General features: G+C 50.8%; 1 protein-coding gene across 2 annotated transcripts in view; it reads right to left on the bottom strand.

Annotated features, from left to right (window-relative positions):
* Positions 1–12,227, bottom strand: part of IGSF21 (immunoglobin superfamily member 21) — a 270,471-nt gene that overhangs the window by 154,077 nt on the left and 104,167 nt on the right. For both annotated transcript variants that reach the window (XM_002750355.7, XM_035307930.3), the window contains exon 2: positions 1,605–1,717. In XM_002750355.7, the coding sequence (XP_002750401.4) occupies positions 1,605–1,717 (113 nt within the window). The remainder of the gene's footprint in view (positions 1–1,604; positions 1,718–12,227) is intronic.

Here is a 12,227-nt window from a genome sequence, read left to right as displayed (position 1 = left end):
GGTTCACACTTGTGAAGCCCAGGCTACCTGGAGAGCTTGGATGGAGGGCACTAGAAGTAACTCTAAGCAGGAGAGACTCCCTTGCTGAAATACGTGATTTTTGATTAGAAGGAGCGCAGATCACAGCCAATGAAATAGCACCAACCAGCAAACCATGAATCAGAGACCTAAAATGCAGAGCAGAGAGCCACGAGAGGCTGGTTCAGAGCACACCTGCCTGGACCAAGAGTAAGAAGGAAACTGAGCAGACTTGTTCTGAGTCAAGACCATGAACAGCACGTCTGCCCCAGGGATTCCTCTAACATCGCGTTTCCATGCTCTGTGTGTAGCTGTGGTGACACCTCTGAGGAGCAGAGCAGCCAGCTCTAGATTCGAGATCACCAAACTGCACCCACCCCCCCACCTTCCTCTCGCTCTTCTACGCTCCATCGCTCCCTCCGGAACAGCTCCACCTGACTGTGCTATGCAGCGGTTTGATTTGAGGAAAGGGTGACAAAGATCAGGAAAGCGTGGCTTCTGATCGAGGGTTTGCAAACTGTAGCTCATGAACCAAGTCACCCTCCAGCTTGTTTTGTCCAGCCCACAAGCTAAGAACTGTTTTCCCCTTTTTTAATGATTAAAAAAAAGTAAAAAGAAGGAGAAATTATGACACATGAACCTTATATGAAATTCAGATTTTGGTACCCATGAGTAGTTTCATGGGAACACAGCCGTGCCCTTCATTTACACACTGTCAATGGCTGTTTTGGTGCCATTACCAGCAGAGTTGAGTAACCGTGACCAAGACTGTGTGTTTGGCAGAGGAGAATATTTACAATCTCAGTCTTCACCAAAAAATGTTGCCAACCCCTTTTTAGATGATGGAAGGGTTCTCCCCCAGGATGGTGGTGCATCTGTCTATGCACACTTGAGCATGGCATTGCAAGAAAAGTATCAGTGCCCACTGGACCTTCTGGGCCCAGCCCCAGTTCCTTTGTGGTGAAGGGATACAAGGCTGGGATGCCCCATCCAGACACAAGAAGATTTTGCTCAGTGGTTGAAATGGCCACTTGTGCTCAAGACTCCAAGCTGCTCCTCCTGGTGCCAACACCTGGGCCCTGGGCAGGTGAGTACCTGCTCATCTCCAACCAATTCCCCTCTCAGATGGTGCCAGACATCAGGATTAGTCCTATATGTAGTCAGATTAGGTGGCAGACTATCTCTGTGATTTGATTTTAAAAAAGGCAGGACGCCTTCCTGTTTTTCTCTCTCTCCTGCCAAAAACATTACCCAAAGTCTCATGCTCAAAATTCCACCGTCAGGCATTGCTTCATGATTACACTATGCCTAGGGCCCAGGGTGTTCTCAGTAACTTCTACATTGCCTAATGGGGTTTTCCCAGAGTAGGGGCTTAATAGGAGCACAAAGGAGGCAGAAACCAGATCCATCCTGAGGGTGGAAGGAGGGTAGCAGCAGAGGATGGGATCCCGGCAGAGGCCCAGGACAGCTCAGGACTGGGTCAGGGCTGAGGACATAGCCATGCCAGTGATGGTGTCCGGAGGGCTCTGAGGACCCTCCCATCATCCCTGGCCATGGGCATGGAGGGGGCAGGGGTGGCGACTTACCCGGTACCACACGATCTCCCGCATGCGCCCATCTGTCTTGAAGTTACACTTCAAGGTCACAGCATCTCCAGCCACCACAGGGGGAAGAGGCTCAATGTTGACTGTCAGGTAGCCTATGGAAGAGAGGAGAAAGGGGTGGTAAGGGCACGAGCTGATGAGGGCGGGGCTGGGGACAGAGCAGACAGAGGCGGGAAGGTCGGGGATTGTAGTTCCACAACTGTGGGGGATGCTGTTCATACCGTGGTCTCTGTGAATGCTGACAGCAGGCCCTAGTGGAACCTTCTTCTTCCCTCTCATTAACATCTCCCTTTCTGCTGCCTTCCTGGCTTCAAGGGATCCCTTCTAACCAAAAACACTTCTGCTTAGGACACATTTTCCCCTGAAGGTGGGACCTGCTGGCATCTCCACAAAGTGCCTCAATGTATTTCTGTACAATATCCCAGAGAAGGCTTCTGTGCTCCAGCATCGCCCCTCCACCCATTTTTAGAGTCGTGGCATTCATGATTCATCTATTCAGTCCTGCAGGAAGTGAATGCTGAAATTTATTTACTTGGCATTTCCAAACCTATTTGAATATGGGCTGCTTAGCCACCCCTTAAGCCCCATCGCCGTCCTATGCAGCAGCCAGGATCTGGGAAATACACATTGGGACATGGTGTTCTAGGTGCTCATACCCCTCTGTTTCCAACCTCATAAACGAATGACTCCTGGTAAAACAAGAGCCCTGGGAACCCGCCAGCGGCTTCCTTAACACCCAAATTTCCCATCATGCGTACTCTGTCACCCAAGGGGAGGGGTCAGGTCCACGCCCTCGTCATGGCGGTGGTGATATGTTGGAGAAGTCCAGTATGGGCTGACTGGGGAGGAGTCTCAACTCTTTGCAAACACTGGGTGATGCTCCCCTGACTACCACCACCTGCCCCTGGGAATGCCTGGAGCAGATGCTGGGACGTTTGCCCTCGTAGGCACACCTTGGGGACACTGCTCTCTCCACAACAAAGTCCAGTCTGGTGAGGCCTCTAACCCACCCCTGTGCCTCCCTGTGCCTCCACCAGTGCCATCCCAGAGGGCTGGACCCTCACTGCAGCTCTCATGGGAACCTCATTCTTGAGCTGATCATCCAGGTTCATCTGATCGGCTTCCTGCCGGCGGGTGTCCAGTCATCGATCTAATGGATCAATCCAGTCCAATGGTCTTAATGAGAAAACTAGCCAGGTTGGGTTCAAAGATTTCAATTGTGCAGGCAAGCTGAGCAGATGGAGCCCCTGGGCCTGACCCCTGCCTGGCACTCAATGGTTACAACCCTTCAGGAAAAGACAAAACAAAACAAAACAAGAATCGACCTGGACAGGAACACTTTGGAAGCTGGAGTCAGGGTGGACCCGCATGGCCCAAGGCTTCAAGACCTGGTCTCCAGGGTGAGGAGCAAGGCACGGGGCTCACCCCAAAGTGGCCTCTAACTTTTATCAGAGGTCAAACTCCTGGATAGCCCTGAAGCCCGCGTGGTCCAAGAAAGCCACTGCCAGAGACAACCAGTCCAACCTCCAAGATCAGAAGGACCAATCCAGATCTTTCCTCATTTACTCAGCCCCGGTTCACTCCCATATACTCTGTGAAGGCCCCCAGCTGGGATCCAGGAATCAGGCAGTGCCCGGCCCTCCAGGAGCAAGCAGTGGTGGGGAGACAGAGACGCCCAGCACAGTCACCACTCAGGTGACCAGCTGGCCTCTAGGTAGGCAGATGGGGGGCCATGGGATGGCACAGAGGAAACTTGATCCCATGTGGATCGTCCCAGCCATGGGGCATGCTAAACAAGGAGGCCACCTACAGGAGGACAGACCCCTCGGAAAGGGAGACAGAGCAAGCCACACCCGACTGTAACATCATGACAGCAGCTTGCATGTCCACACCTGCTTTGTACCAGGCATTGAGCTAAACACTTGATAGACATGATATATATCTACTCACTTAATCACGACACTCCCAGGAGAGAGGAACTATTATGATTCCCACTTTCTGTGGGCAAACGAAGAGGTGAGGTCCCCTGCCAGATCACACAGCTGCAAGTTACAGAGCTGGCATTCAAACCCAAACCTTCAGGCTCCATGACAACCACCACCCTATTACAGCCTCTCAGAAGAGGTGAGAGAAAGTGGCAAGCACTGTACATCTGCAGCCTGCATACTTTTTTCTCTCAGGCCTAGAGATGGAGGATTGGCGTTGTGGTAGGGGCCGTGATAGGAGCTGAGGACCTGACCCCATGACCACAATTCTGAGCCACGTGGCTCCATCTTCCAGTGGGGCCACCCTCCCCTGGACTCTCTCTCACCTTTGCAGATATAATTATGAGTTGAGCATCATCAGTCCAGATGGCTGATGAGATCAAGGCTCAAGAAGGTCCTCCTCCCACTGGAAAGATGAGGGAAGGACATATTCTCAGATGCATAAATCTTTGAGCAGCCCGAGGTGGGTGCAGATGGCATCGCCTGTGAGGCAGGCAGGGCGGGATGGAGGGTCACCATTTGTTGGTGAGCCATGAGGGAATTACAAGTGTAAGTGTGGGAGTGGTTGCAGCTCTAGTGATTGGGTTGTAGTGTTAGGAACACTGGCAGGTGCAGCAGACTCCTTGGGCAGTCAGGTTCACGGGGGCAGGCAAGGTGAGATCAGAGATCCCTCTGCATGGGCACTCAGACTCAGAAAGAGGTGAATCAGAAGGTGTGTACAGGTTGGATGCCGTGGCTCATGCATGTAATCCCCGCACTTTGGGAGGCCAAGGCAGGTGGATCATGAGGTCAGGAGTTCAAGACCAGCCTGTCCAAGGTGGTGAAACCCGGTCTCAACTAAAAATACAAAAACTAGCTGGGCATGGTGGCAGGTGCCTGTAATCCCAGCTACTCGGGAGGCTGGGGCAGAGAATGGCTTGAACCCAGGATGTGGAGGTTGCAGTGAACCAAGACCATGCCACTGCATTCCATCCTGGGTGACAGAGTGAGGGAGACTCTTGTCTCAAAAAAAAAAAAAAAAAAAAAAGGCGTGTGTACGAATGGGGTGGCTCTGACAGGTTAGGACAAGACAGCTTTTCCCAGAGTGTGCAGAGAATACGGAGCTTCTAAACAGTGTATAAGGAAACATGATTTCTCTGTGTGTGTGTGTGTGTGTGTGTGTGTGTGTGTGTGTGTGTGTTGCACGTGTGCACATGCACGTGTGTGATACAGAGTCCTGCTCTGTCATCCAGGTTGGAGTGCAGTGGTGCCATCTCAGCTCACTGCACCTACAGCCTCCACCTACCAGGTTCAAGCAATTCTCCTGCCTCAGCCTCTCGAGTCGCTGGGATTACAGGCATGCACCACCATGCTTAGCTAATTTTTGTATTTTAGTAGAGATGAGGTTTCACTATGTTGGCCAAGCTGGTCTTGAACTCCTGACCTCAAGTGATCTGTCTGCCTCAGTCTCCCAAACTGCTAGGATTACAGGCATGAACCACCACATCTGGCAGGGAAAAATGATTTCCATCATCAGCAAATTTTAAGGAATATTGGGTGAAGTATAATTAAACCTGTTCTTCCCTTCAGGAATTCTCTGAACTTTCTCTCCTTCCTTCTTCCTGTCCTTCCTTTATGCATGAAAAAAATTGAGAATCTGTTTTGTACCAGGCACCATTGCAGGCACTGGGGACATGTCATAACAATAGACACATCCCTGCCCTCAAGGAGCTGCTGTTTTAGCGGAATAGCCCACAATCAAATAAATGATGGAAAATATGTCCGGTGGTGATCCACATAACGAGGAAAAACAAAGCAGAGTGAAGCGATGGAGGGTAATGGGGAGGGGCTTCTTTAGCCAGCGGCACCCTGGGACGCACTTCTGAGGAGGCTGGAATAAAGGAAGGTGTGAGCCATGGGAGTATTGAGGAGAGAGCATTCCAGGCAGAAGACATGTCAAGCGCAAAGGCTCTGAAGCTGGAGTGTGTGCTCGAAGTGCATACACACTCCAAGTGTGGGCCAGAGTGGGAAATTCGTCTTAATATTTGACACTCTGGAGCCCATCATTTTCAGAGCATCTTGTAGAACCTAAGCCAGGAATGGGAGGGAATAGGGGGAGGCAAGTAAGGGGCCTGCATCGCAACGTGAAAGGACATGCTCACTCGGATTGCGCCACCTGAGAGTGAGGGGTGGCTCCTTGAATGTTACCCTCAGTGTGCCTGGCTAGCCTCACCCTAGTCTCAGCCCTGCTGGAGTCCTTGAAGGCGAACATCGGGAAACACCCAGTAAACTGAGGCAGGAGCGACGGTGCCTTCCATTGCAGGGATGCCCCTACTTGGAGTCATAGAAGCAGCAGGGAGAAGTGTTGGTAGCTGGGCACTCCCCTTCTCAGCCCCGCAGGAAGCTGAAGGAGTGAGGTTTCCAGGCTGCTGAGACGGTTCCGCCCTAAGGATTGAAAACTCCTTGTCTGAGCACGTGTCACTTCTACTTTCTCAGCACTTTCACTCCCGTTCTTTCAGCAGCTCGGGCAGCAACCAGTGCCTTGTACGATGCCGCGACCATGAGTATGTCACACTGGAGTGCAATTGTCTGTTTGCACATCTGCCTCTCCTTCTGGAATGTGAGTTCCACTAATATCAGTAGAGTATTAAAATAGGAAAACAATAAGTGATGCATTTTGAGCGCTCGTGGGCACGGGCAGTTTGGATCCTCGTACCCTCCTGTAAATATGTCTCTGCCACAGACAGGAATGAACTACTGTTCAGAGCTGTGGAGCACCTCGTTCCATGCTGTGTGGATGGAGCAGCCAAGCTGGGATCTGCACCCAGAGCCATCTGGCTCCAAAGCCAATCCCTTTCTACCACCTCTTGCTACCACCTGCAGCAGAGGACTCCCTAGGGTCTCTTGGGAATTCCGGGTGGTATCCCCCAATTTGCAGCTCCATCGGTTGCCACTGAGTCTTTGCCAGATCCCTGGCTCTCAGACAGGGCAGGGCAGCCAGTGCAGGAGCTGAACCACGTGAGTGGGGAAAGGACTGACCCAGAACAACACACTGAGTGATAGGAACCATAAACGGAGAGACCTGGGCTAGGGTTGGGGTTGGGGCCGGGGTCGCATGAGAGATGGTGGGAAGAAGGGAGACCCCACTGCCTCAGGGCTTGAGGTCACAGCCTGACAATGAGCTATGGGCTCCTGGGACCCTTTTTATCTAAGGCCAGGGCAAACATCAGGTGATGCGTGGGGTCTAAGCCTCAGGTCTGGAGGTGGGCTCACCGGCCGGGATGGGGAGGGAGAAGGCAGAAAGCAAGGTGACTTTCCAACAGACGTGCCAGGCCAGGCTTATGACAGCACCAGTCAACACCTGGATCACAGGTGAGAAATCACCTCTGAGACGCAGACTCACACAGGAGAGGAGACAGCAAGGGTTCAGATAGCAAGGGAGTTGTCTCCAAAAGAAAAACACAGGACAAGTTCTCCTCTAGGTCCAATTAAATTCCCTCAGCCCTGATTTCACAAAATGCCATCATCTTCCTCGTACTCTGCACTAGTTCTTTTCCTGAGAATCTCCTCCCCATCCTTCCTGGCTCTTCCCCACCCAAGTACCTCCCCAGAATTTCAAGTCAGCCAGTAGGTTCAAGGTTCTCACTCCAGCATTCAGTAGTGACCTGGGCACATAATGGGAGCTCCATGGGATTCAGTTTCCCCATGTGTAACATGGATGCAGGAATACACAGGGTCCAAAGGGGTGAAGCATGGTCCAGGGCTTCGTTCAACACAAGCTCAGCAAATAGGACCTCCTGGATCAGGGCGAGGCAGCACCACACTTCCCACCAACCTCCTTCCCTGGCCTGTACTCCCTCCAGCGTTCCACTGTCCAGTCTTGGAAAGACAGCTCCAAGGTAGAGGTGGAAAGAGCATCTCGAAGCTGACTGGGGAGAAAAGGGGATTCAGAAATGACTGGCTTAGTCAGACATCTCATCCAGGCTGGGGTCAAAGTCAGGAGACCCACAAAGTGAGATCCTCCCCCGAGGCAGAGGACATCAAACCAATGAGAGCAGGCTCAAGAAGGCCCTTGCCGGGGACCTCCTGGGAGGGGTTTCTGAATGGAAGCACTCTGGGGTTCATTCCTCCTATGGAGCCCCTGGGAATGAGGAGGCACAGCTGAGCAGGCATGGGTGGGGGAAGCCAGGAACACAGCAGTGAAGAGCAGAGGACAGGTGAGCTCTGGCCTCAGCTGCACAACCACCCAGCGCTGGGACCTCAGGCGAGTTGTCCCTCTCCCTGGGCCTCAGTTTCCTCATCTGTAAAATGAGAAGGGAGCTGGATTTTGGGGCCCTTCCTGTTCCGACGAACCCCATATCGGATGCTAACTCAGCCTGAACCAGGGAGGCCAGAAGCAGAGGCAACCTTGCCACCTTCCTTTTGTGAACAACTTAACACCATTCCTCGGAGAAGCGAATCCACCAATTATTCAGCCACCAGCCAAAGACAGAGCTCTGTCTTTCAGGGCATGAAATTTGCCACCAATCAGCCTCGATGCATGAGCCCCCCCCCCAACCAAGCACAGTATCGAGAAGCAGATCAGGAGTGGAGACGGATCCATCTTAACTAAGCAGTTCATTATCCCGAACGGCGCCATCACTCTCCCCTCTATCTCTGACAGCATTTACACCACTCCTGTTAAAATATATTTAGCAAAATTGCTGGCAATATTTAGGAACCTGGCACCCTTCTAATGAGGTGATGACAAATAGTTCCTCCACCCGGAAACTTGCCTGGCAGCATCCCAACGTTGCTCCCCCTCTTTCCCAGCTCACGGGGATGGTGTCCAGGGGGATGGCTGAGGTCTGGCCCCAAGGTGGATGGGGTCAGAAAGGGTTTCCATGAGAGGGACATGGACCTGTCTCTGAAAAGAGACATACATTATTTTAGAGTCACCACATGTCCTGACCTGCCCAGGACGAAAGGGCTTCCTGGGACAGGAGACTTTCAGCACCTAAAACTGACAATATTTCTGGAAAACTGAGATGGGTTGTCACCCTTGTTATAACTTCCCCATGGCCTGTGGGTGGCCCTGGCTAATTCACTTAAACCTCTGTGTCTATTTGCATAATGGGGGTAACTGCGCCTCCCTTGACTTGATGGTATAAGGCTGAATAAGAGCGAATGGAACCCCCTCCTCAGAGCATGGCTGCTCTGGGATTCTCAGAAGATAGTGGTGGTGGTGACCAAGTATGCAACATGAACTTCCTGCACTCACTCATGCTCCCTGATCATTTCTCTCAAATGCACGCCCCTGGTCTCCTTTAGGGCCTCCAGGAGCTTCCCACTGCTCCACAGGAAAAGTTGCACATCCCCCACAGCAGGGAGGTCTGGCCCGTGCCTAGCTCTCAGGTTCCTCTGGCACCTCTCACTAGCCATCCAGACCCCCAGGTTCACTGATTCTTTCCTCTGTCATCTCTATTCTGCTACTGAGTCTAGTCAGTGAGTTTATTATTTTGGTTATCGTATTTTTCATCTCTAGTTTTTCACCTGGTTCTTCTTTATATCTTCTATGTCTTTGCTGAGCCTTTCTATTTGGTTATTTGTTTCAAGACTTTTTTTTTTCTTCTTGAGACGGAGTTTCACTCTTGTTACCCAGGCTGGAGTGCAATGGTGTGATCTCAGCTCACTGCAACCTCTGCTTCCTGGGTTCAGGCAATTCTCCTGCCTCAGCCTCCTGAGTAGCTGGGACTACAGGCGTGCGCCACCATGCCCAGCTGATTTTTGTATTTTTAGTAGAGATGGGGTTTCACCTTGTTGACCAGGATGGTCTCGTTCTCTTGACCTCGTGATCTACCCACCTCAGCCTCCCAAAGTGCTGGGATTACAGGCTTGAGCCACCGCGCCTGGCCCTCAAGACTGTGTTTTGATCACTTTTTCAAGCATTTTCATAATAGCTGCCTCAAAATCTCAGTCAGATAATTCAACCATCTGTGCCATCTCATCATTGTAGACTCCTGATTGTCTTTCCCCATGTAAGATGAGATTTTCATGAGTTTTTTGTATGTCCAGTGATTTTCGTTTCTATTCTGGACATTTTAAGTATTACCTAGTAAGACTGCAGGTTTTATTTATTGTCATTCTTTATGTGGCACTTTGATTCTGGTGTTTTTCCCCAATCTATCTGCCAGTATTTCCTTTTCATATTTTTCAAATAGATGTCCATATATTCTTCCTAGGTTTTGAATTAATGAAAATGAAGTGAGACTTGTCTTTACTCTATCTCACCTTTACTCCATCTCAGCTGGAAGTCCTGATTTTGCATTTTTTAATTACTACTTCGATATAGTTGGGCTCTGATATAGTTTGGGTCTCCACCCAAATCTCATGTCGAATTATATTACCTAATGTTAGAGGAGGGGCCTGGTGGGTGGTGAGCAGACCATAGAGGTGGACTTTCCCCTGGCTATTCTCTTGATAATGAATGAGTTCTCAAGAGATCTGGTTGTTTAAAAGTGTGTAGCAGCTCCCCCCTTTCTACTGCTCCAGCCGGGTAAGATGTGCCTGCTTCCCCTTCACCTTCCACCATGATTGTTAAGTTTCCTGAGGCCTCCCCAGCCATGCTTCCTGCAGAGCCTGCAGAACCTGAGCCAATTAAACCTCTTTTATTTCTGAATTACCCAGTCTCAGGTAGTTCTTTATAGCAATGCAAGAATGGACTAATACTAATATATCCCTAGATTCTAGAACAGTGCCTGGCACTTAGTAGGAGCCCAATAAATATTTGTTGAAGGAATGACAAAATGAACATGTGACCAGTGCTTGGCAGTTTTCAAATGATTTCTGTAATTACTAGCTCATTGATTACCATTACAACCCTGTAGGATAGTGTCCCCCCCATTCTACAGGTGAGGAGACTGAGGCTCAGAGATGCAGAGTGACTTCCTCACCATCACAGAGAACCAGGCTTGGCAGGCAGGCCCTTTGACTCTGAGTCCAGTGCTCTTCCCACACCCTCATGGCAACCCACTCCCCCTTGCTTCCAAATGGAGAAGCTGAAAACAGGAGTGGGGAGTGGGGAGTGGGGACAGAGGCTAGGAAGTACACAAGGAGGCTTGCGGGGGTGTAGCAGGGTCAGGCACTCTGCTATAGTCACAGCACACAATGCATCCTCAAGGGGGCAGCAGGAAGACTGATGGCTGAGACCATTTTCAAGTTCAAAGCCAGCAAAGGCTGCCAGGAGGACCAGGAAGACATGTCTGACTGAGCACATTTCTGGAACTATAAGAGACACGTGGCTGGGCTGGCCAATTTGTTCCACCACATATCTGACATACAGTCCTCTGAACCCAGCTCTGGACCAGTTATCTTGGCCCAGAAGTGTCTGTCGTGTATCACTCAAACCATTGCCTATTGATACCAAGTAACTAGTGAAAACTGAAAAGCAACATGGGTCACCCATCTGTTTCTCAGGGAGGCAGCAGGCGTGTCTCCCACGGGACTAGGAGCTCCTGAGACCAGAGACAGGGTCTCAGCCCACTCTGTCTCTGGAAATGCAGAAGTGGTGCCAAGACCCTTGTCTCCTAAGAGAACCTATTGGTCTGTCAGGGGCTATTCAAGGACCCTTGTCTCATAAGAGACCCATCGTGGACCACACCACGACTCAACCTGAGGCAGATGGGTGGTCAGGTGGTTGGCAGCAGCTCCACCAGCTGCATTTTAGGTCTTGCTGGGATGGACCATGACAGTCAGGGCCACATAAATTCCTCACACCACCCTCCTCCTGCCGTGGGTCTGGGATTTATCTCCATGTGATAATAGGAGCTCTATGCACTACCACTCATGAAGAAAATAGGTCACCCCATCTCATGAAGACAAATACCTTATCTTGGCACTAAGAACACCCTCCCTGGTTTCCAGTGCTGCGTAATTATTATTGTAATAATATTATTACAACCGACCAATTACTGCAACCATGTCTTCTAGGCAAGTACAGAGATTTCTGTGAAATATACTCTTCCATGCTGGACTAATGGGTGCTCCCAGCCATCTACCTCCTAGTTGGCAGAAACAAGAGTGAGAGGTGGGGCCAGGGGTGAGCAGTGCCTCTTAAGAAAAGAAAGCCACTGCATGAAGACAGGGAAAGCTAACAGGTCCTCAGTCTCCAAGATGGATCAAATCTGCTTCTCCAATAACTCTCACACTGTCTTTTCTGCTCCACTCTGCACCAATCCGGCCTCAGTTTGGCCCTTCCATATCTCCCAGTGGAACTCTGCAACACCCAGTTCACTGTTCGCGAACTTGCAAACTTCTCCCTCTAAGGTACCCAGCCCCCTAAAGTCTCAATGATATTTCTAAAATGCAGATATGATGATGCTACCTGTCTGGTTAATGCCATTCAATTTCCCTGCCCCATTGCCTTCCAATTCAGGATAAAGTTCAGACTCTGTCATGGCCAACCGAGTCCTTTATGAGCTTGCCTCTCTCGGCCCCTCCAACTCAATCAGTCTCACATTGTGGCTTTGCCCGCCTTGCAGCACCCCCATCAGCCCTTCCAACCCCCTCTAGTTCTTTTTCCCTGTCCATTTTCCTCGTCCTGGAACGCCCTTCTCCTCTGAGTTCACCTAGGGAAATTTGCATCCTTCCAGGTTCAATGTGA

Source organism: Callithrix jacchus, chromosome 7, assembly GCF_049354715.1.
Source record: "Callithrix jacchus isolate 240 chromosome 7, calJac240_pri, whole genome shotgun sequence".
In the NCBI taxonomy this organism is placed as follows: domain Eukaryota; kingdom Metazoa; phylum Chordata; class Mammalia; order Primates; family Cebidae; genus Callithrix; species Callithrix jacchus.
Note: the sequence above shows the minus strand (reverse complement) of the source record. Positions and strands in the feature narration are given on the sequence as shown.